This window comes from Dictyostelium purpureum, assembly GCF_000190715.1.
Source record: "Dictyostelium purpureum unplaced genomic scaffold DICPUscaffold_10, whole genome shotgun sequence".
NCBI classification, from domain to species: domain Eukaryota; phylum Evosea; class Eumycetozoa; order Dictyosteliales; family Dictyosteliaceae; genus Dictyostelium; species Dictyostelium purpureum.
Window position 1 is genome coordinate 50,825 of NW_003519347.1, and position 24,819 is coordinate 75,643.

General features: G+C 25.8%; 10 protein-coding genes across 10 annotated transcripts in view; 5 read left to right on the top strand and 5 right to left on the bottom strand.

Annotated features, from left to right (window-relative positions):
- The window catches only part of DICPUDRAFT_19832 (uncharacterized protein), a gene marked incomplete at both ends in the record, with an annotated part of 573 nt that extends 21 nt beyond the window's left edge, over positions 1-552 (top strand). The window contains one exon of the mRNA XM_003283540.1: positions 1-552. This exon is cut by the window's left edge and continues 21 nt beyond it. Coding sequence (XP_003283588.1) covers positions 1-552 — 552 coding nt within the window.
- Positions 553-1,122: 570 nt separating this feature from the next.
- Positions 1,123-2,921, bottom strand: DICPUDRAFT_147305 (uncharacterized protein; the record flags this gene model as incomplete). The annotated part of the gene is made up of 3 exons (XM_003283576.1): positions 1,123-1,404; positions 1,469-2,674; positions 2,739-2,921. 3 exons carry the CDS (start codon positions 2,919-2,921, stop codon positions 1,123-1,125), a joined length of 1,671 nt encoding a protein of 556 aa, XP_003283624.1.
- A 512-nt stretch (positions 2,922-3,433) lies between these two features.
- On the top strand, positions 3,434-4,996 carry DICPUDRAFT_26153 (uncharacterized protein; the record flags this gene model as incomplete). Its single annotated transcript, XM_003283541.1, has 1 exon — positions 3,434-4,996. The coding sequence occupies one exon, from the start codon at positions 3,434-3,436 to the stop codon at positions 4,994-4,996; it is 1,563 nt and encodes a 520-aa protein (XP_003283589.1).
- A 663-nt stretch (positions 4,997-5,659) lies between these two features.
- DICPUDRAFT_147307 (uncharacterized protein) lies at positions 5,660-6,580 on the top strand (the record flags this gene model as incomplete). Its single annotated transcript, XM_003283542.1, has 1 exon — positions 5,660-6,580. One exon carries the CDS (start codon positions 5,660-5,662, stop codon positions 6,578-6,580), a length of 921 nt encoding a protein of 306 aa, XP_003283590.1.
- Positions 6,581-6,606: 26 nt separating this feature from the next.
- On the bottom strand, positions 6,607-8,017 carry DICPUDRAFT_91135 (uncharacterized protein). Its single transcript, XM_003283577.1, has 3 exons — positions 7,771-8,017; positions 7,456-7,616; positions 6,607-7,367 (listed from the first exon to the last, which is right to left on the bottom strand). Exons 1-3 carry the CDS (start codon positions 7,782-7,784, stop codon positions 6,901-6,903), a joined length of 642 nt encoding a protein of 213 aa, XP_003283625.1. The 5' UTR covers positions 7,785-8,017; the 3' UTR covers positions 6,607-6,900.
- Positions 8,018-8,672: 655 nt separating this feature from the next.
- On the bottom strand, positions 8,673-9,938 carry DICPUDRAFT_26115 (uncharacterized protein; the record flags this gene model as incomplete). Its single annotated transcript, XM_003283578.1, has 1 exon — positions 8,673-9,938. One exon carries the CDS (start codon positions 9,936-9,938, stop codon positions 8,673-8,675), a length of 1,266 nt encoding a protein of 421 aa, XP_003283626.1.
- Positions 9,939-10,209: 271 nt separating this feature from the next.
- DICPUDRAFT_74587 (uncharacterized protein) lies at positions 10,210-13,176 on the bottom strand (the record flags this gene model as incomplete). The annotated part of the gene is made up of 2 exons (XM_003283579.1): positions 10,210-11,562; positions 11,905-13,176. The coding sequence occupies 2 exons, from the start codon at positions 13,174-13,176 to the stop codon at positions 10,210-10,212; spliced, it is 2,625 nt and encodes an 874-aa protein (XP_003283627.1).
- Positions 13,177-13,741: 565 nt separating this feature from the next.
- DICPUDRAFT_44938 (40S ribosomal protein S6) lies at positions 13,742-14,900 on the bottom strand. The gene is made up of 3 exons (XM_003283580.1): positions 14,889-14,900; positions 14,521-14,626; positions 13,742-14,393 (listed from the first exon to the last, which is right to left on the bottom strand). The coding sequence occupies exons 1-3, from the start codon at positions 14,892-14,894 to the stop codon at positions 13,792-13,794; spliced, it is 714 nt and encodes a 237-aa protein (XP_003283628.1). The 5' UTR covers positions 14,895-14,900; the 3' UTR covers positions 13,742-13,791.
- Positions 14,901-15,684: 784 nt separating this feature from the next.
- On the top strand, positions 15,685-18,432 carry DICPUDRAFT_96425 (uncharacterized protein). Its single transcript, XM_003283543.1, has one exon. It carries the CDS (start codon positions 15,818-15,820, stop codon positions 18,194-18,196), a length of 2,379 nt encoding a protein of 792 aa, XP_003283591.1. The 5' UTR covers positions 15,685-15,817; the 3' UTR covers positions 18,197-18,432.
- A 1,917-nt stretch (positions 18,433-20,349) lies between these two features.
- The window catches only part of DICPUDRAFT_147313 (uncharacterized protein), a gene marked incomplete at both ends in the record, with an annotated part of 4,823 nt that continues 353 nt past the window's right edge, over positions 20,350-24,819 (top strand). The window contains 2 exons of the mRNA XM_003283544.1: positions 20,350-22,211; positions 22,288-24,768. Of these exons, the coding sequence (XP_003283592.1) occupies positions 20,350-22,211; positions 22,288-24,768 (4,343 nt within the window). The remainder of the gene's footprint in view (positions 22,212-22,287; positions 24,769-24,819) is intronic.

Sequence of the window (24,819 nt, forward strand, 5' to 3'; positions counted from 1 at the left end):
AGAATTAATATAGAGTCTATTTTAAATTTTAGATTTGAAGATATTCCCAATATTATGGAATCTTGTTGCAAAACCTTTTCATTTGAAAATTTAGAAATAATACAAGGAAAACATGGATTGGTTACAAAAGAATCAATATATAATCAATTATTAATTGAAAAAAATGGGGGTTTATGTTTTAAATTAAATAGTTTATTATATTATTTTTTATTAGATTATGGATTTAATGTTTTTATGGTTGCTGGAACTGTTGTTTGTGGTCCCACACCTAATAGAGCACCAGGATGTCATGTAGCAGTGGTAATGATACATGATAATAAAAAATACTTTTTAGATATTGGTTTTGGTGTATATACTGCAATTAAACCTGTTTTAATTAGTGATGGTGAAAATGAAAATGATTGCATTGTTTCAAAGAGTAAAAATGGATTGTTTAGAATAATAAAAGAAAAAAATCAATCTATATTACATACTGGAGAAACTAAAAACTATACACACACTTTACAATTTAAAAAAGATAATAATTATGTAATTGAAAAATTTAGAGAATGGCGTTCAATTAATGTATTTAATTTAGAGCCTGTGGGAGAAAATTATTTAACAGTTTCACAAGCTATAATAATAGCTGATAAAATCGATTTGGTTTATAGTCCAATAGTTGTTAGATTTATTGAGGAGGGTATTGCCGTATTAACAAAATCATTTTTAACAATTACATCATACAATGGGGAAATAAAAAAACATAAAATTGAATCCAATAATCATTTTAATACAGTCTTAAATAACCTTTTTAACATTAATAACAATTTAAATTTTACAAATAATGGAATAGATATAAATTGGGAATAATTTTTTCTGTTTTAAAACTTTAATAATAAATTTATTTTTCAATATTTACAATCTAATTTTTTAAATATTATTAACAATAGAAAAAAGATATATTTGAGACCTTTGGTTGGAATAAAATTATAAAAACTCCATGGTCGATTTGATTGAATGGGTTGATTTTAAATTTAAAAAAAACATTAATACTAATAATTAAGTTTTTTATATAAAAGAATAGATTATAAAAACATGAATAATTATTCATTTATTTTATATATAGAAATAATTTTTTATTTTTCACATTTTAGATTGGAGTTTTAAGTTTCTTCTTAATATTTTACCTGCATTGGATTTGGGTAGACTATCAACAAAAACAACACCACCATTTAACGACTTATAGTGGGAAATCTTTGGGTTCAGCCATTTATAAATTTCGTTTTTAGTTGCTTTTTCGTTTGGTTTTAAAACAATATAGGCTCTTGGTGCTTCCCCATTTTCAGAGGATGGTACTCCTATTACACAAACTTCCTGGACTTTAGGGTGGCCTAATAAAATGCACTCTAACTCGGCAGGTGCCACCTATAATAATAATTAACAAATTAATAGGATAGAATAAAATAAAAATAAAATAAAGAAAACTTACCTGATAACCATAACTTTTAATTAAATCTTTTATTCTATCGACGATATATAATTCACCATTTTCTCTGAAATAACCTACATCACCAGTTAATAGAAATCCCTCATTATCGAAAGTACTATCTGTTGCATTTTTATTATTATAATACCCCTTCATTATATTTGGACCTTTTATGCATATATGACCAATTTGGTTTACATCTAGGTTAACACCGCTGTCAAAATCAATAACTTTAGAAATTAAATTGGACAATAATTTGCCAGATGATGAAGTTTCATATTTAAATGGATCTGCTAATGCAACAGCAGAAGATTCTGTTAATCCGTAACCCTGTCTTATTTTAAGGTTTTTAATGGGTTCATTATCTTTGTTGATGGTAACTCCAATTCTCTTTTGAAGCTCTTTTACAATAGTCTCTGGAAATGGAGCCCCTCCTGAAAGGATTGTTGTAAGCGAAGAGCAATCATATTTATCGACCAAAGATGATTTTGCCAAATCGATACCAATTGTGGGAATTACAAAAGCAAGTGTAATTTTTTCTTTTTCAATAAAAGTTAATAATTTTTTTAAACTATAATTTTTTATAAAATATAAACAACATCCATATGTAATGCAGCATAAAAACACAGTTATTAAACCAAAAATATGATACATTGGTATGCAACCAATGATTTTTTGTGGCTCTGTGTATTTTGAATACTCTGATACTATCACTTGTTTAATACTTGCAAGAAAATTTGAATGAGTAAGACAAACACCCTTGTAGTTTCCTGTAGTACCACTCGAAAATAAAAGGGCTGCTATCTCATTATATGATTCTACTTTTGCTAAACTTTCATTATATATACCATCATTGTCCATAAAATTATTTAAATGTATTATATTTAATGAAGACTCTGAAGAAAGTTTAATATTTTGCTCATTGTCACAATCGTATATTAAAATAAGTGCACGACACTGGGGAAATAGATCTTTAATACTTTCTTTAATTCTAATATAGTTTGAATAGTTTATAATAATAAATTTTGGTTCGACTGTTGATAGTGTATTTTTTATTTCATTTGCCGTACTATTGGGATTGATTTGAGAAATAATACCTCCACCTAAAAGTACCCCCAAAACACAATATGTATATTCTATCATATTCGGAGTTAATATTCCTATTACATCCCCTTTATTTATCCCTAGTAGATTAAAACCTTTTGCTACCTATTTAAATAATAAATTTAAAAGATTAATTATTTTATATTATAATTTTTTTTTTTTTTTTTACCTTTTGAACAGCATCTATAAAATCATATGAATTAATACTATTTAAATTTTCATCCTTTAAAATTATTTTGTTTTCTTTTTCTTTTAAAGAATTTAATATAAAATTTGATAAATTATTATTTTCGATAATTATATCGGGATGATCTGATTTAAAATAAATTTTTTTATTTATATAAACTTTCATTTTTTATTTATTTAAAGTTTGTTAAAAACAATTTTTTTAAAAATTGTTATATAAAACAAATATTTATTTCAAAATAAAAAATTTTGTTTTAAAAGGTTTTCAAAAAAAAAAAAAAAAAAGTATTATAAGAGTTGGGTAAAATTAAAATCTAATTTTATCATTTCTGGGCTATACTAATATTTTTCTTTTTCATGCTCATAATTTTTTTGAAAATTTAATTACTAATTAAATCTTTAGATAAAATCTTACTGATTTATGGGGTGATATGTGAAATTAAAAATTTTTATCTGAAAAAAAAACATTTTTTTTATATCACAAAAAATAACCAAGAACATTTTTTTTATATTAAAAAATATTTTTAAAAAATACCAATTTAAACAATTTGGGTGTAAAAAAATTTAATCGATAATTCTATATTCAAGTAATTTTGTGGGTTATATTTTTTTTTTAATATTTTTTATTATTTAAAGAAAAAAAAAAATTCATTATTTTAAATATTAATTTACAAAAATATGGGTGTTTTTAATATTGATAATTTAGATATCGAAATTAATGACATAATAAACATTTCATTGGGAAAACTAAAAATTAAAATTGATAATAAAATTCTGAATTTTTTACAACAAGGAAGGGAAAAACTAGAAGAAAAACTCAAAGAATACAAGCCAATATATGGAATAAATACTGGTTTTGGTGGAAATGCTGATTTAATGATCCCTTATGATAAATTAGATTATCATCAATCCAATCTATTAGATTTTTTATCAGTGGGAACTGGTGAATATTTTCCCGATCAGTATGTTAGAGCAATACAATTAAATATTATAATTGCTCTTTGCAAAGGTTGGTCAGCTGTAAGACCTCAAGTTGTATTGCTATTAGTAGAACATTTAAACAAGGGGATAGTACCACTAATACCAAAACTTGGGTCCGTTGGTGCTAGTGGCGATTTAATACCATTAAGTTATGTAGCAAACTCATTGTGTGGAAAAGGAAAAGTAAGATTTGAAAACTCAATAATGAGTGCAGAAGATGCATTAAGAATTGCAAAAATTGAAACATTGACTTTAAAGTCCAAAGAAGGATTAGCATTGGTAAATGGCACTAGAGTAATGAGTGCAGTTAGTTTAATATCATTATATAATTTCGAAAATGTGTACAATACAGCCTTAGGAGCTGTATCTTTAGTTGCAGAAGCATTACTTGCATCGAGAGACCATTATGATATGCGTATCCATAACTTAAAAAACCATCCAGGTCAAATCCATGTTGCAAAAATTTTAAATAATTATTTAAATAACAACAATAATACTAGTAATGAATACTTTAATCTAACAACTAACAGTTCCAACATTAAAAAACTAAATAAATCAGTTCAAGAGGTTTATTCATTACGTTGTGCACCACAGATTTTGGGTATCATACATGAATCTATTGATAATGCAAAAAAAGTTTTAAAAAGAGAGATTTTTTCTGCAAATGATAATCCTTTGATAGATCCATTTAATGGTGATGCTCTAAGTGGTGGTAATTTTATGGGTAATCACATTGCTAGAACTATGGATGGAATAAAATTAGATATTTCACTGGTGGCCAATCATCTACACTCTTTGGTAGCATTAATGATGCACAACGGTTTTTCAAAAGGGCTACCCAATTCCCTTGCATCAGATGTTGGAATATATCAAGGCTTTAAAGGAATGCAAATATCCCAAACAGCTTTAGTTACTTGGTTAAGACAAGAAGCATCACCTGCAAGCATTCATAGTTTAACAACTGAACAATTCAATCAAGATATTGTAAGTTTAGGACTACACTCTGCTTTGGGTGCAGTCAGTATGGAACAAAAACTTTGTGACATCGTATCAATGACATTAATAATGGCATGCCAAGCTATTGATTTAAGATTAGCTCAAAATGATTCATTTAAACTTTGTGAAAACACTCTAAGGTTATATGAATCAATAAGATCATTTGTTCCAAAGCTTGATCGTGATCGTCCAACGGATGTAGATATAAAAATTATTTCCGATGCAATTCATGAAAAAAAATTAAATTTATTTTTAAATAAATAATAAGTTAATTATTTTAATATCATATAAAGTTAATATTATTTTATTTATTTATAATTAATAGCAATTTTTGTAATTTTTAATCATTTGTATATGTTTAAGTATTTGGAAGAGAAAGAATGGCTCTTGTCTAAAGTTAAAATTTTCATTATGATATATTCTAGAGTATTTTTGAATATATAATATCTTATATACATCATTGGATATACCAATACTGACATCACAATCCCTAATATTAATCTTGAAAAAATATTAATATTAAACCCATTACAACTATAATTGAAATCTTAATAATACTTACAATTCTGATTAAATTAAGCTATATAAATACTGTCTATCTATATATATATGCTTCATGAATGAAATTTAACTATTAGATGTTTGGGGATACAGTGTTGCAGTATAATTGGTTATATTTTTGTAACAATATCTATTGTTAATAAAAGAAGAATCTATCGATTTTAATATTTAAATAAAAATAAATTAAATTTATTTTTACCATTTTTTTTGTTATATAGAAAAACAAATAATAAAGAAAATTTACAGATTAAATAAATAAAAAAATACAAATTTGACTTTTTGGGGTTTGTATTTTTTTTTAATAAAAAATATGTAAATAAATATAAATGTAAAAAATATTTATTAATAATAAACTATACATTAAAAATGAAATGTAATATATTAATTGTTGGTGCCAGTGGTTTTTTAGGGAACTATGCCATTAATTTTTTGTTAGGAAAAGGTTATAATAGTAATAGTATAATTGCTTTAGTTAGAGATGAATCCAAAGTACAACATTTTAAAAATAGGGGTGTTACAATAAGAAAAGCAGATTATAATGACCCAAATTCATTGACATCTTCTTTTATAGATATTAAAAAAATATTATTTATTTCATCTAATGATTTACATTACAGAAAAACCCACCATTTAAACATTGTTAATGCTGCAAAAAAATCCAATGTTAAATTTATTGCATACACCAGTTTTATTAGGAAACACAATTCATTTGAAATACCATCTCATATTGATTTTATTAAAGAGACACATATCGGCACTGAAAAATTATTAAAAGAATCAGGTATACCACACACAATTTTGGTTAATGGTCTTTATTGTGAAGGTATAACAAATTTTTTCTTCAATCCATTAGAAACAGTAATAAACACCGGTGTACTATCTTTTCCTGCTGGTAATGGTTTAATTAACTATACAACCAGAGAAGATTTAGCTGAAGCAGCTGTAAATGTAGTTTTAAATAGTGATGACTATATTGGAAAAACCCTATATCTTAATTCAAAAGAAACACACACTCTTCATGATGTGGCAGATATACTATGTGAAATTACGGGTAAAAAAATTCAATATATCAGCCCAACTGCTGAATCCTACAAACAAGATCTAATGAATTTGGGTAAAGAAGATGGTTTTATAAGCTTTTCATTAGCTTTTGCATTGGCCATGGGAGATAATGAATTTTATTCATGCAAATCTGATCTATTAACTGTTTTAAAGAGAAACCCAACATCATTAAAAGAATTCCTATCACTTTATATTAAACAAAACTATGAAAAACAAATAAATTAAAAGAAATAAAAAGATAAATATTTTTAAAATTTTATATTTTATTTATTTTTTTTTAAAAAAATTAAATGCTAGATAATTTACAAATTAATTGATTGATTATAAAGAAAAAAAATCAAAATTAATTATTAATATATATTATTATATATATATGACTATATTATTATTATTATAATATTATTATTATTGTTATTGTTATTATTGTTATTATTGTTATTTATTGTTTATTATTAATTCTATGATGTGTCTATTATTATTTATTATTATTTTTTTTTTTTTTGTTTTTTTTTTTTTTACATTTATATATTATTAAATTTATTAATTTATGGAGTCTTCATTAAACTTTCAATTAATTCGTTGAGTGGTCCTAATTCTTTTTTATCAACTAAATTAAACTCTTGAATAAAATAGATAAAATGTTTAAGTGAGGTATTGAGATGGGCTTCTTCACCTAATAAAACAATCTTTTGGAAATGAGAGTGATATATATGTGCGTAAACTCTAAATAAACGTTTGAAGATGGTTTTAACGATTGATTGAAAGTTCTTTGGGAATGGTACCCCGATTTTTGATGGAAAAATATTTTCATCATCGAGTTGGGATTGTACCCATGTCATTAAAAAATCTACATATTCTGGTGCTGATACTTTAATTGCTTTTTTAACTGTTGTACCGTCTGCCCAATGATATTCATATTTTGGTCCTGCTGACATGACAGGACAATCTGCTGGTGTGCAAAATTCTGTAATTGTTCCATATAACATATTAATTTGATTAAAAAAATCTGTAGCTATAAATTTAAAATGAAACGGGGTTAATACATTTATTTCAATTATAAACCATCTAAAACTAATATAAAGCTTTATAAAAACACCTACTATTTACAGCTAACCATTCATTTATATCCTCGCCAGTTGGTAATGAAACTGCTGATTTAAGATTACCGCTACCTAATGTTGCTTCAGCATATTGTTTAAGATGATATTGTTTTGATCCTTCTTGTATATTCTTTTTTGGTTTAAATGTTTGACTCTTTTTTCTAAATAATTATAATTGCAATTGAATTGTTTTTTTTTAAAAAAAAAAAAAAGAAAAATCAGTATGATTTCGTAAAATTATTTTTGTTTTAATCCTAAATTCTATTATTATTTTGTTATTTCTATTTTGCTTTTTTTTCTCTTTTTTAAACCTACCCAAAAATATTCATTTTATTTTAATTTTTTGATTGACAAGAATCAATATTTATTATTACTATTATTTATTATACAAAATTATATTTATATTGTTTATATATATATATATATATTTAACTATTATTATTATTTTAATGTATGATTATAACTATATGTTTTAAATATATTTATAATTCAAAAAAAAAAAAAAACAAAAAAAAAAAAGGGAAATAATAAAAAAAAAAGAAAAAGAGAATTGTAGTTTAATGTACAAAATGATATATAATAAAAAAAAAAAAAAAAATTTTAAAAATAAAAAAAAATTAAAAAAAAATAAATAAAAAAATTTTTTTAAAAAAAATTAAAAAAAAAAAAAAAAATAATAATTAACATTTTTTTTTTTTAATCAAAAAAAGTTGTAAATCTTTAAAAGTTTACAATTTTTAAGTTTATATAAATGAATAAATAAATAAATAAATAATTAAATAAATAATTTTTAAATTTAGTAAATTAAAAATTATCATCAATAATCAACACCCAAAACAAATAAATAATTTATAAAAATAATAAATAAATAAAAATAAAAATAAAAAGGGGTGTGTTTAAAATAAATCAAAAATAAATTAATGAGTTATTAATAAGTGTTTTTTTGTGGTGTTGTGTGGTGTGAGGGTTAACCCCAATATAAAATTTGATTTTTTTTATGCTATGATTTGGTTTGCATTCACACAAAATAAAAATATTTACTTTCGAAAAAAAAAAATCTATTTTTAGGAGTGTTTGTTTTTAATTTATTTTTTTAACCCCATTTATTTTTTGATTTATCATTGAATTTTAAATCATAAATTAAAGTAATCATGATTAATTTTATTTTATTTTTTATTTTTATTTTTGATGGATTATTTTTGATGGATTTTTTTTTTTTAAAATAATTCGAAATCTTCAGTATTATGATCCTCATTACCGCCATTTTTTGAGCAGTGGTGATTTATTGAATTAATTTCGATAAAATCATTCAAGATGGGTGATTTATTTTCTAAAATTGGATCCAAAGCAATTAAAGGAAGTTGCTTGCAAAGCTCTTGAACTACTAATGGAACATTGTTTGGCGAGTCTTGGAATGCTGAAGGTGAATAATTAATTTCTAAAAGATATGGTTTTTTTTCGTGGTCAAAAATATAATCCAAACCTAACAATGTGAATCCATGGTGCTTGTATTGATTAAGTTTTGTTAAAACATCACCAAAACAACTTGCTGTGCACTCTTTAATCTTCTCAAACATTTCACTGGGGTCAATGTCAAGTTGGTCTTTAGTGATGTCGCTTAATCTATATATTCTTTGAAATTCAGGTGAAACTTGTTTTTGGTAACAGAAATTGGTTAATTGACTTTCTTTGTGCAGGTCACCTCTTTTATAGACAGAATTCGTCGATCTGACTATACCCTCGTTGAATAAATAGCATTTGGTGTACTCTGGTGTGAAGACAGAAACAATGTACACCCTAACATCAAACTTGAAGTGGTAGTCGATGAGCATCGGTGTAATTTCTTTTTGTAATAAAAACCTTCTATTGATATTTTCATCTCTTTTTGAAAATTCAAATGCCTCTTCTTTGTTTGTAAATAAATAAATTCCTTCAGACTTATTCCTCATTGAGTCTTTTAAATACCATAAACCGTCATTTTTAGTGAACTCTGCTCCTTCAAAGAACTTACCTTTGGTTTCGTCAACCCTGCCTTTGTTTATTAATATAGTTGGTACAGCAAAATATTTCTCTCCATTCAATAAATATTTGTACAATAAATATTTATCTGTTAAAATATTTGAATTACCAACCGAGTTTCTAATAATTGATGATGATTCTATGGCTCTACAATGTTCGTATAACTTTTTTTCTTGATTTTCATCAAAATAAACTTGATTACGGATATATGTTATTGAACAGTTTCTTTCCCATGCTAAATTTGTAAATAGTAATGGTACTTCACTATCTTTAGTTTGATTTTTTATTAAATCTAATGTTTCTTGAAAGTTATTCCCAACTGGTGCGATGTGGGAGTTGACACTAATCCAGTCGTCTCTTTTGCTTAGGTAAACATCATAAAGAACTTGAAAGTATGTACTTTTGGTGGATATATGATACCCTTTTTTTAAAATCTTTCTTTCATCAATATTATTATTTAACATTTAACAATATAAACCAATATATATTAAAAATAAAATAAAAACAAATAATTTTTATATAAGATTACTTTTTATAAATTTAAAAAAAACAGTTTTTAAAAAAAAAAAATAAAAAAAAAGTTTTTTTGAAAAAAAAAAAAAAAAAATTAAAAATAAATAAAAATGGCTAAAACACAAATATATACCAGTATTTTATTGTTTTCTTTTTTTACCACTTTAAAATTAATTAAAGAGTACAAAAAAAAACATTATAATTAATTTTATTTACATTTATTTATTTAGTAGCATATAGCCTGATATCCATCTTATTTCCTTGTTGTATAGGCGAATGAATTAATTTTTTGCTGGATCTTTTATCTTTATTTTCGATACTTGGTCTTTTTTTAATATTTACACTTTCCATAATGCCTCTTCCTTCGTCCTCTTCATCTTCTAAATCACTTTCATCATAAACCTCAAAATTAAAACTTTTTTTTACCGGCCCAGAGCTAGATGATTTCGAAACATTATTTTGATTTTGATTATTGTTATTACTATTGCTATTACTGATTTTACTATTATTGTTATTTTTATTGCTATTATTATTGTTATTGTTATTATTATTATTGCTACCTGTTGCAACATTTGATCCATTTGGCTGTTTTTGATCGCTGGTATTGTATTCGTAACTATCTTGGTAATAATCCTCACCTCCAAATGTAAAATAATCTTCAGTTCCAAAACCAACAAAACTATAACTATATAAATTACTATTTGGTAAACCATTTGATAAATCGCTATCCCCTCTGTTTAATTGAGAACTACCATTACCAATATTGTTATTATCATTATTACTATCTTTTTGAGATTTTGAAATTGAAGTTTTTTGTTCAATGGGTTCCTCTTTTTTATTTGGATTATGAGTTGGAGCTTGTGAGAGCCATGATGAAGGTGATTCATCCAAATCCTCTTCAAACAAATCAAACTCTTCCTTCTTTTTTGATTTATTAAACTGAAAATTAAAGTCTTTTGGTGGCTCTGGAACCTGAACATATTTACTGTTTTGTTGATCAGTTTCTAGGCTTTGCTTTCGTTGGGGTGGTGGTGACTTTTGTTTAACTGGCACTGTTGGAGCTAATATGACTTTTGGTTTATTGGTTGGTGGTGGTGGTGGTGGTGATTTTTCTATTTTTTGATCATCTTTTTTAAAGAATGATGAAATATCTGTGTGTATATATTTTGATTTCTTTTCATCAGGTTCTTTTAGCTCAACAGATTTTGAAAATACTGGTAAAGGTGGGTATAATTCGACTGGTGGCTCCTCATTATCCTGACTACTGCTATTATTTTTAATATCATCATTATTATTATTACTATTATTTAATATAACCGCACCAATTGAAGCTCTTGAAAGTCTATTTATTGTGGGTATAATAAATTTTTGTTTGTTTGGTTTTTCTGTAGCCTCTAATTTCTCTTCTAGTATTTTCTTTTTAGCCTCCTCTATTTCATCAAAGGTTTCATAGTTGTTCATTCTTTGTTTTTTCTTTTTCTCGATTTCCTTCAATTTCTCTAAACGTTCATTTTCCTTTTCAATAAGTTCTTTTTCGGTACGTTCTCTCTCTGCCGCCCTTTCAAGTCTTTCTTTCTCAATACGTTCCTTTTCTATACGCTCCTTTTCTATATGTTCTTTTTCTATACGCTCTTTCTCAGCACGTTCCCTTTCAATAAGTTCTTTTTCTATACGCTCTTTTTCTATACGTTCCTTTTCTATACGTTCCTTTTCTATACGTTCCTTTTCTATACGTTCCTTTTCTATACGCTCCTTTTCTGTACGCTCCTTTTCTGTACGTTCCTTTTCCAATCTTTCCAAACGCTGTTTTTCTAAATTCTCCATACGCTCTTTTTCTAATAAATCTTCTCTCTCTTTCTTTTGTTTCTCCATTTGCATTTTTTCTAATTTATCCTTTTCTAATCTTTCTTTTTTAACTTGGTCAATATCTTCTTCATCGTCACTATCCTGAACAAATGGCTCTCTATAGTTTGAATTTAAATTATTTTCATTCTTTTTTTGGTGCAATGGACGAGGAGGCGATGATTTTTGTGATTGTGAGTAATATGGTTGAGATTGAAACTGTGATGAAAAATAGTGTTGGTGATGCAGTGGCTGTTGTGATTGATAAAAAAATTGTGATGAAGATTGTGAATGTGTTTGCTGAGATGGGCTCCTCTTTGGAGATTGAACTTTTGGCTCCTCTCTAATAAATATATTTGATAGCTCGACACTATACATTTTATCTGGAAAGCCACAAGAAACTTTTTGTTTGCAACCAGCACCTTGACACTGTAATTCAGATTTAATTGATTTGTAATTATCTGATAAATGGTACACTGATGAACATGATTTGCATTTTACATAGGCACTCTCTTTATTGCATCTACACAAAATACTGATTTGGCAATTTAAATAGGAATCATAAATAGCTGATGATAACGTTATTATTGGGCAAGTTTTTGAATTTAAACACTCTATTATCCTAGGTTGTTGATTTTTTTGATGTTGTTTTTGGTGTTGAGATGATGGTGAAGGTTTACTACCCCTTTTATAAAAATCAGGATTTTGGAATGGGTTAAAATAATTTTGCTGTTGTTGTCTTTGTTGTTGCTGCTTTTGTATAAACTGCTGAGTTCTTAACTGATCATCATATTTTCTTTTTAGTATTGGATCTGATAAAACATCATGTGCAAGTTTAATCTCTTGAAATGCTATATGTGCCTGCGGTGCACTATTTTTATCTGGGTGTAGTAATTTTGCCAAGTGCCTATATTTCTTTTTAATTTCTATTTCTGTGCATGATGCTGTCAATGAAAGTTTTTCATAATGAGTTTTTGATTCAATAATTCTTTTAGTAATTTCAATTTGTTCTTTTGTATATAATTGATTATTTATTGTGTTATTATTATTGTTACTATTATTATTATTACTATTACTATTATTTTTATTATTATCGCTGCTTTTTTCATCAGTATTTATATTATTATTATTTGGACTATTATTTATATTACTGTCATTATTATTTAAAGATGAATCATCGTTTGCTAAACAATCTTCTACTGTCGATATTAATTGATCAATACCATCTGTCGGATAGAGTCTCTTGGATTTGGCTAGTAATGATAATGCTTTTGAATAGTTTTTTTCTTTATAATATGATTCCCCTAAATTTCTAGCTTTAAGTGCATCATCCTTATTGCATTCCATACTATTATATAATATAATTTAAAACTGTATATGGTATTTTTTTTTTATGAATTAATATACAGTAATTTTAAAATATAAACATATATATTAATTCATAAATATTATTATTATTTATTATCTGTAAATTTGTAAAAAAAATAAAAAGTAAATAAGAAAACTAATGGAACGAAAAAATAAAAAATTAAAAAAAAAAAAATTAAAAAAAATAATTTTTAAATGAATTATTTTTTTTTTTACCCCTTTTAAAAAACCTTCTTAGAATTTTATATTTTCTTGACCATTTTAAATCAAATAATTGATAAATATATAACTTTATTTTAATGCATTTTGTTTTAAAATATAACACATTCAAATAAAATGAATTATTTTGGAAAAAAATAAATTTAAATATTATTCAAAATATAAAAAATAAATATATAAAAAATAATTAAAATAAAATGCGATATGCTTAATTAGATTTTTTTTTTTATCGATTTGATATAAAAATAAATTAAAAAAAAATGGTATTAAAATAAATATAAATAATTTTTTAAGTTGCACAATAAATATTATTATTATTTTTTTTATACTATATTATTTTTTTTTCTTTTTATAAAAGGATGTTTAACTATTTATTTATTTAGTTGAAACTTTTTTTGATGAAGCTTTGGTTGATCTTTTTTGTTTGGTGGCTTGTTGTCTTTGGGCGACGAGTTTAGCGTATTCAGTGGCTTCTTTGGCAGCTTTTTCGTGACGGACGAGTTTCTTGTTACGGAGAGCCTTTCTACGAGCAATGGTGACTGGAGTAACTAAACGTTGGATCTTTGGAGCCTTTGATTTAGCTTTTCTCTTGTCAGTGGCTGGTAATTCACGACGGATGACGTATCTTCTAACATCTTCGTCTTTTGATAATTTGAAGAGGGCTCTGATGTTTGAGGCTCTCTTTGGACCTTTGGCTGATGGGATTGAAACATCAGTTAAGCCTGGAATTTCGTTATCACCCTTTTTGACGACGACAAGTTGTAATGAGGCAATATCTTCAGCGACGATGCAACCACGAACTGATTTTCTCTTTCTTTCACCGTCACGTTTTGGAACGTAACAACCTGAGTTTTTGTCTAATAATAAACGAACTCTGTGTGGAACGGCAACACCTTGCATCATTGGGAAACCTTCAGTGTCATTTCCACCAGTGATCTTGAAAACGTAACCTTTGAATTCATCACCTAAAGTGGTGGCTATTATTATTGAATTTTAATATTGAATTTAATTAAAGTGAAATTTGATATTTGAAATGAAATAAAAAATATGTTAATAAACGGTCATAGTTTGGTTACAAATAACACATATAATATTATAACATACCTTCGACTTCTTGGCCGATTCTTTTTTCAAAGAAGCAACGAACTTTGTTCTTGTCTTCAATGTTGATCTTTTTTTGAGCACCAGTGCTTGGATAGGCAATGTTAAGCTATAATAATCGAAATATATAAAATTATGTTAATGATTTGCCATAATAACTTTTTTATAATTTTTTATGTATCTGTGCTGTATCTGATTTTTTTTTATTTCTGTATGTGATATCCTCTAATCCTATATCCATAATCAACAATCTTTATAATACTGTATTAATCTTTCTTAATCTTTGATTATCTTGAGGATTGATGAATGCTATTGAATTTATGACACAGATATAGTCATATACATATAAAATTTTATATGAGATAACAAACCTTCATTGTGATATGTAACAGTTACAAAAGAGAGGAAAAGGAATTTTTACATCAAAAAAAAAAAAAATTTAGGCTAGGGCATTGTTTTTTTTTTTTAATTTTTTTAATTTTTTTTTTTTTAATTTTTTTATTTTTATATGAGGAATTTCCACCATACAAATTTTCGTTTTGACGAAACGTTAAATTTTCTACACAATAATTTCATTAAAATTATAAGAAAGCAAATTGAACTTTATTGCATATTTTATTTTTATTTTCATTATTATATTATTATTATTATATTATTATTGTTTATTTTAATATTATTTATTACCATTTAATTATTTATAAATTATTCATATATTTTATATTTTTAAAATAAAAAAATATTATTAATTTATATAAATTCGAAAATTTTTAAAAAAAAAAATTGAAGAATACAAATATAAATAAAATATGATTTAAAATTAATTTATTAATAATAGTTATAATAAGTTATAGAAAATATCCTTAGTTATAATATAGTTATTATTTAACCATTTTGATTTTTTTATTTTATCTGAGTATATATAAAAATTCTTTTTAAAAAAAAGTAGTATAAATTTGGTATTAAATATTTATAAATTTATTTATAGTTCTAGAATTATTATTGTAATTTTATATTGTTTATATTTTTTAAAATAAATATATTTGGAATTAAATAATTTTTTATTTAAATTTTAAATAAATATTTTTTTTTTTTTAAAATTTATTTTTCATTTTTTAAATTAAAATTTTTTTTTTTTTAAATTTTTATTATTTTTTTTTCATTTTATTTAAAAAACAAATAAAAATCAAATAATCTATTTTCTTTTTTTTTTTTTTTTATAAAGTTATAATAAATAGATTTATTCTAAATTTTATATTATTATTTTAATTTTTATTGTAAATATTTATATATAAATTATATAATGACAGATTCAAGAAAAAGAAAAGATAGATCAACTAATACAACTAAAACATATAATACATGGACAGATTTTGAAGAAGAATTAGAAGAATCAGGGGAATTTAATCAATCTATAAAAAAAACAAATAGTGTTACCAGTAACAATAATAATATAAATACCGAAACAGAAGGAAAAGGATCATTTCACGATTTTTCAAAGAAATGTGGTTTAAAGAAAGATGATAAAACGAGACCATTATGGGTATGTCCAGATGGACACATTTTTTTAGAAACTTTTTCACCAATTTATAAACAAGCATCAGATTTTTTGGTCGCAATTTCAGAACCAGTTTGCAGACCACAGTTAATTCATGAATACCAGCTAACACCGTATTCATTGTATGCAGCGGTATCAGTAGGTTTGGAGACCAATGACATTATTACAGTATTAAATAGATTATCAAAACTATATTTGCCAAAAGAAGTAGAGCAATTCATCCGACAATGTACACAAAGTTATGGTAAAGTCAAACTAGTATTACAAAAGAATAAATATTTCGTAGAGTCTGCATATCCCGAGGTACTAGAGTTTCTTTTAAAAGATTCTACAATTGCATCATCCAGAATCAAGCCAACACTCGAAGAGTCTGTTATTGATCCAAAAACTGGTTTAATTATTAATAAAGTAGAAATTGTTGGTGCACAAATTAGTGGTGGCCTTCAAGCTAATCAATCATTAGATCCAGTTTTAAAAAATGATGCACTTACATCACTTTTGGAAGAGGAGGAAGAAGATACAGTTAACAACTCTGATCAACATTTTCATTCATTCGAAATTAATTCTCAAATGGTCGAAGAGGTAAAGAAGCGTTGTATTCAATTGGATTACCCAGTATTGGAAGAGTATGATTTTCGTAATGACACAGTTAATCCTAATTTAAATATTGATTTAAAGCCAACTACAATGATTCGTCCATATCAAGAAAAGTCGTTATCTAAGATGTTTGGTAATGGTCGTGCTCGTTCAGGAATTATTGTTTTACCTTGTGGTGCTGGTAAGTCGTTGAGTGGTATCACAGCGGCATGCACTGTCAAAAAGAGTATCTTGGTTTTGTGTACATCTGCTGTATCTGTAGAGCAATGGAAGTATCAATTCAAATTATGGAGTAATATTGAAGAGAAAATGATTTCTAAATTCACAAGTGACAATAAAGAAAAACTTTGTAGCTTGGCAGGTGTCACCATTACAACCTATACTATGGTAGCTTTTGGTGGTAGACGTTCAGCAGACTCTTTAAAAATTATGAACGAAATTACAAATAGAGAATGGGGTTTGGTATTATTAGACGAGGTACACGTAGTTCCAGCTGCAATGTTTAGAAAGGTTTTAACAGTAACAAAGGCTCATTGTAAATTGGGTCTCACTGCAACATTGTTACGTGAAGATGAAAAGATTCAGGATTTAAATTTCCTTATTGGTCCAAAGCTTTATGAGGCCAATTGGTTAGATCTTCAAAAATCAGGTTTCCTTGCCAATGTATCATGTTCTGAAGTATGGTGTCCAATGAGTGCTGAGTTTTATAAAGAGTATCTCATCAATGACAGTCAATGCAAAAAGAAGCTTTTATACACTATGAACCCAAATAAGTTCCGTGCTTGCGAATATTTAATTAAATTCCACGAACAAAGAGGTGATAAGATTATTGTATTCTCTGACAACGTTTATGCTCTTCAAAAGTATGCCAAGGGTTTAGGTAAATATTTCATCTATGGTCCAACATCAGGTCACGAAAGAATGAGTATTCTATCAAAGTTCCAACATGATCCAAAGGTTAGAACTATTTTCATCTCAAAAGTTGGTGATACATCTATCGATATCCCAGAAGCCACAGTCATCATTCAGGTTTCATCTCATTATGGTTCACGTCGTCAAGAGGCTCAACGTCTTGGTCGTATTTTACGTCCAAAACCAAAGTCTGATGGTCTTTACAATGCATTCTTTTATTCATTGGTCTCTAAAGACACACAGGAAATGTATTATAGTACTAAAAGACAACAGTTTTTAATTGACCAAGGTTACAGTTTCAAAGTTATTTCCGAATTACCAGGTCTTGATCAAGATCCAACCCTTAAATACACTTCAAAACAGGAACAATTGGAATTATTGGGTCAAGTTTTAGGTGAAGGCGAGGATAGTGGTAAAAATGAAACACTCGAAGAAGATTTCGATGATATTACTCGTGGTGGTACAGCTAAAAAACAAAAACCAGGTACCAATCCAACTGCTGTTAGTAGAACTACTGGTGGTTCAATGAAGGCTTTATCTGGTGCAAATGATGTTAATTATATGGAATATCAAACACCTTCAATTTATAATAAAAATCGTCCACTAAAAAAATAATATAATAATAATAATAATAATAATAATAATTGTAATAATCTTTTCTTTTCTTTTCTTTTTTTCTTTTTTTTTTTTTATCAAATAGAATTTTATAATATCATCAGTACCAATATAAACATAAAACATAAAACAAAAAAATAAAAATACACAAAAAAAATTATAAAATTAATAATATAAAAAAAAAACAATCATTATCTTTTTTTTACCAATTTTATTTCAAAGTTTAATTAGATTTCAAAAAAAAAAAAAATAAAAGATAAATATTTTTTTATTTTTTGACAAAAAATAAAAAAAAATATTTAATAGTAACATTGTTAATGTCATTAATAATTATATATTTTTTACTGTATTGTTTATTATTTTTATAAATTTGGATCGCTAATATACTATAAGTGTAGATATTTGTTGAGTATTCAATCAAGAACAAGATTAAAAGAATTGGAATATATTGCAACATTTATAATAATACCTTATTTTATAGAAATTGCTTGGTAAAAAAACAAGAAAAAAAGGGCAAAACAAGATTTTTAAATTATTAATAGTATGTATACACAATTTTTTTCAAGTCTCGTCAAATAATTAATAAAGTTTTTACACCTACTCGAAAGATTTTGTTGTATGTCCATCCAAAAACACACCCCACACACTTTTTATATTTTAATATTTTCACACACATAAAAAAATAAAAAAAAGGGGTATCGCACCACCTTTTTTTTAAATAAAGAAATATCCACATCGTTCAATCAATATTACCCACACACGACACACCCACATACATTTTCAATTTACTACAAAAAATAAATAAAAGAGATATTAATAATATCATCAAAAAAAATATAATATTATACCCCCATACACAACACACATAATTTTGTGTTTGAATGATGTATATATTTATATATTCAATTTACTAAATTATTTATTTATCCCACCATCTATAACGAAAAAAACTTAATCATTGCCTTAATAGTTAAGGAAAAAACTTTTATTATCATACAATTATTTTTTTTTTAATTTTTTTCTTTTAATTTTTTTTATTTTTTTTTTCTTTTAATTTTTTTTTTTTATTTATTGTTTTTTTTTAAAATTTAAAAAAAAAAAAAATTTTTAATATTTTTTTATAATAATCATTATTTTTCATATAAAACAACCTCGACTGCCAACATTATTATATATATACACACAAAAATTTAATTTTAAATTAATAAAAACTTAAATAAAAACCCTGTCAGTTAATTTTTCTCAATATTATTTAAACTTTTAAAATAATAATTTCCATCAAAAAAATAATAATCACTATTTTTTTTTTTTTTTTTTAATCATTTGTTTTTCAATAAACTTTAAACATTCAAAATAATAATAAAATAAAATAATATTTTAATAGTAGAGTAATAGTTGTTGTTAAATATCAAATAACATTGTAGTTACAACTTTTTTTTTTTTTATTTATTGTAATAATAGTGTATTTTTCATTTTGTAGATTGTAATTGTAATTTTATTTATTTGTTTATTAATAACTGCAATACTAAATCAGCAAGTTAAAATATCCAAATAAACAAAACAAAAATAAATAACACTTGGTTTAAAATAGCTTTTTTTGAAAGCTATTAGATTTTTTTTTTTTTTTTTTTTAATATTTGTTTTTTATTTATTTATATTTATTTATTTTATTTATTTATTCATTCACATCACATCACCATATTTTTTATTTTTATCTTTATTTTTCATATAATAACATTGTTTTGATATTTTCAAAAAAAAAACCACACCCACACATTCATACTCAGACATAAAAAAATAAAAAAAATAAAAAAAATAATTACAATAAACACATCCAACACACATATATAAAACATAACAGTGTTCCTCAATTTTTAAAAAAGCAGTGAAGGTTGATTTGTTGGAAAATTTAAAAAAAAAATTTTAAAAAAAATAATAATAAAAAAAAAATTATTTTTAAAAAAAAAATTTCCAACTCCTTCTCACACAGTACCATTTCGAAATAAAATATAAATATATATTTTATATATATTTTTTGTATAATACCAACAAATAATAATAATAACACCATAAAAATTAATAATTCCATTTTTTTTTTTTTTTTTACTCCATTCAATATAAAATTTTAATAAAATAGAAAAAAAAAAAAAAAAATGGAAACTGTAGATAATAATAATAGTAATAACAATAGCTCTAATAATAAAGAAAAAACTAAAAGATCCTTTAATCCTTTTAGAAGGGATGGCTCAAAGTCTGTTATGTTTTCTTCTTCACCTTTAAAACAACAGGAGGCTGTTGTAAATGAAAATATAAATCATAATAGTAGTGGTAATAATAATATCAACAGTAATAATATAGAGAATAGCAATAGTAGTAACGACAATCGAGAAATACCTGCATTAACTAGACAAGATTCAAATAGTAGTATTAGCTCAACATATAGCACATCAAGTTGCACTACAGCCAATAATAGTAATAACAATAGCAATCCAGCAATGAATAGACCAAGATCAAAGTCAGAGAAAAAAGACAAGCTTTCATTTAATACATTAATTTCAAAGGCATCAAGAAAATCTATGAGAATTGTAACTGGTGCAAATAATAATAATATAAACAATAATATAAACAATAATGAAACCATTGCAACAGAAACACCCTCACAAAATACAACCTCTATTAGTTTAAATTCCAGTACAAATAGTTTGCCTCCAAATGTTTCAAATGATGAATGTTTTAAAAACTTAAATATCCCATCCGGAAATAATACCTTATCAGTACAAGATAAAAAGAAAAATAGAGGCAGCATTTTTGTCAGATTATTATCAAGAAAGAATAAGGACGATCCAATTAGTGAAGAGGATTTTAAAATTGAATCTGGAGGTTCGCTACCACCACTCCCAAATCAACACCAACATCAACAACAACAACAATTCTCCTCAACTCCAAACCTATTAGCCCAATCATATTCATTTAATGGTCAACAACATCCCTCTTCAGCATCAACCACAAATTTATTGGGTCACGAGCAACAATATCAACAAGTTCCAGATAACTGTTTAGCATCATCAATGATAGCGGCTCCAATAAAAAATGAATCGCCATCACTAAAAAAACAAGAAACACTTGACTCAAGAGAGGAAACTATTAAAAAAATCCAACTTATGGCAAACCAATTGAATGAAACAGTTAGAATACCATCTCAACGAAACCAACATTCAAATTTAAGTGGCAACATCACACCTCCAAGAGCTCTCGATAGACAATCAAGTGACCAATCATTTTTATCATCTTATCAAACACCAACATCAACCACACCATTATCAAATCATAACAAATCAAATCCATTCGATAGCCAACACATTCAACATAATAACAGCAACGAGGAGCCAGAAACTGAATATTCACTAGATATTATAACAAATATTGAAACCTCGTCCACTACATCATCAACTGCACTTAACCATATTTTAGTTCCATCCACATCATCAACTTCACTATCAATTTCATCCTCCTCTGCATTTTCACCACCATCACCAATTATTGCTTCACAAATGCCCACTAGCACCCATCAATCAAATAAACATAAAAGATACACTGTAGCCATTCCAAAATGGGACGCATCAATGAACTTTAATGGTAACCCATTCGAAAGATTGGTACAAGTTTTAAGAAACTCCACGGAAATATCTGTTGTAAACAATGACTATGAAGAGCAATTAATCCAACAACAACTAAACCACTTGTTGATCGAGGAGCAACAATCATTATTATCATCCTCATCACACAGAAATAGTATTCATATAGAGTCCCCAAGATTGCAATCCTTACCCCAAAGTGTTATTGATGGTATTGAAGAGGAAAAGCATAGACGTTCAGTTTTATTATTATGCTTATCAAAATTGATAAAGAAGTTAATAAGCGAACCAAATGATGACTCAATTTTATTTAAATCATTTTTTACAACCTATGATTGTATATTTACCTCAAAAGATATATTAAATGAATTATCAAGTTTGTAAGTAACATTAAAATATTTAAAATATAAAATCATCACTTTTTTTAAATATATATTAATTTTTTTAAAAATTTAGGTTTAAAACTGAATCACCACAAATCCAATTAAGAATTTGTAATATAATAAAATTTTGGTTAAAAGATTATTATATTTCTCAACTTTGTGATTTTTCATTCGCATCAGAATTTAAAGATTTTATAGTAGATATCAAAAATATTCAAGATTCCTATTTGTATAGTAAAATTATCGAATTAAGAAATCAACTAATCTATTTATTGGAAACCAAAATAACTGAAAGATGTTTGGATACAAATAGCAATAGCAATGTTGGTGTAAATAGTAGCAGTGACAGTATAGATAATAGTCCTGAGGCAATTGAAAAGAGATATTTAAATAAAAAGTCAACATTGAAAATTAAAACATTTTTATCAACTTCATTGAAATCCTATGGCTTTGATTTGGATTTTCAACAACCACCCTCTCCACCCTCATCACCAACTCACCATAGACGTTTCAGTCCCCAAACAACTTCAAATGGTTACATGGATGGCGGTGTTTTAAGCTATTCTTCTTTGGAACAAAATGGTCACTATGAAAATGAATATGATCAACTTCATCACTCCACCTCTGGTCATCGTCGTCAAGGTTCAATCTCTTCTTCGACCTCAACCTCATTTTCATTGTCATCCTCAACCACATCTGCATCACACCGTAAACATAATAGAAGCGTTAGTAGTAATGGCAGTAATGTAAATACAACAAATACAAGTAGTGCAACCGTTAACAATAGTAATCAGCCAACTCCAATTACAGCCTCAAACTCTTTATCATTTAATCAACCATCCTCAAACCAATCATCATCATTTTGGGTACAAACTAGACCAAGATCCTCAACATGGAGCAGTAGTGATGTATTTTTATCAATCATGGATGCACCAGCAAAGGAAATTGCAAAATCATTAACTGCTATAGATTTTTCAATTTTCCTTTGTATCGAAACCCAAGAGTTAATGAATGGAGCTTGGGGTAAACCACATTTAAAAGATAAAGCTCCAAATATCATCAAATTAATTTCAAGATTTAATGAGGTCTCTATGAATGTCATTCAAACCATTTTGAATGAAGAAAAATTAAAGGATCGTTGTAAAGTAATGGCTAGATTCATTAAAATCGCAAAAAATCTTCATGAATTAAGAAACTACAACTCTTTAATGGCAATTTATGCAGGTATCAGTCACTCTTCTATTACTCGTTTAAAATGGACCAAAAAGATTTTACCCAAAACTCATCAAAAGACATTACAAGATTTAGAAAAACTAATGGAAAGCGATGAAAATTTTAAAAATTATAGAACCGAGTTAAAGACCATCACCTCACCATGCATCCCATTTTTAGGTTTAATTCTATCAGATATGACCTTTATTCAAGAAGGAAATCCTAATCATCTTGGTTCAAATGATGAAACTTGGCAACTTAATATTAACAAGTTAAAACTAATGTACAACTGTATTAAACAAATTCAAAATTTCCAAAAAACTGCCTATTTATTAAATGCTGACCCAAGACTAACTTTAATTTTAACTCCAAATTCAAATATTTTTGGTGAACCACAAATCAATTATTACCAACAACCAGCAGCTGCACAACAACAATCACAATCAGCACCAGCAGCACAGCAGCCAGCACAAAAAGAACAACCAACTAAGAGTGAAAATCTTGATGAAATTTTATCACCAAGATCACAAATTGAATCAATTGTACCAAAAAAAGAAGAACCATCATCAAAACAAGAAGAATCAACAAGCAACACAAATAAGGATTTAACAAAAATATTTTCTATACCACCACTTCAAAATAGCAAACCTTTAGAAAAAAAGAATTCTCAACATGATTTATTATTTAGAAGCTTTACATTAGAAGACTCAATTTCGCCAGTTAGAAAATATTCATTCAATACTTGGAGCTCACCTAAAAAAGTTAACTTTGATATTTTTAATAGTATAACATCAACAACCAATAATAGTAATAACTCTAATAATCCTCTTAAAATGGAAAGAAGTCAAAGTGAAAAATACCTGCCACTTAATAAGGTTATACCATTTAATATAAATTTAAATCAACAAACAAATAACAATAGTTGTTCACCAAGAGAAATCGAAAGTGAAATTGTAAAAATTAATAACTCCTCACCACCATCATTAGTAGAGAATACCAATGTTGGTGAATCAAATTGTAATAATAACACCAATAATGAAAATAATAATAATTATAACAATAATAGTAATAATAATGAAACTAATAATCATAATAATGCATCATATAGTTCAAATAGCAATAGCTCACCATCACCTAGTTTAAGTAGACCAAGCCCAAACAATAACTCTGGTGGTTCAATTTCTCCATCAAACTCACCAACCGTTTCACCTCAAATTGTAACACCTGATTATGATAATAACTCTAATATTAATAACAATAGACTTAACAAAAGCTGTGATAATAATATTGATAATGAATCATTCAATTTATTGAATGATGCCAATTGTCAAATTGCAGAAGAGTTAGTCTTTTCTATCAAAGGTCAAACATTCACAAAAAATCGTAGAAAGAG

What these genes read in the sequence shown, in the direction of transcription:
- DICPUDRAFT_91135 (XM_003283577.1), bottom strand. An exon ending in TGAATGGTTAGCTGTAAATA is followed by an intron (nt 7,368 to 7,455) that starts GTAGGTGTTTTT and finishes TTAAATTTATAG; the next exon opens with CTACAGATTTTTTTAATCAA.
- DICPUDRAFT_96425 (XM_003283543.1), top strand. Translation starts at nt 15,818, where the DNA reads ATGACAGATTCAAGAAAAAGAAAAGATAGATCAACTAATACAACTAAA.
- DICPUDRAFT_44938 (XM_003283580.1), bottom strand. An exon ending in AATCGGCCAAGAAGTCGAAG is followed by an intron (nt 14,394 to 14,520) that starts GTATGTTATAAT and finishes CAATAATAATAG; the next exon opens with CCACCACTTTAGGTGATGAA.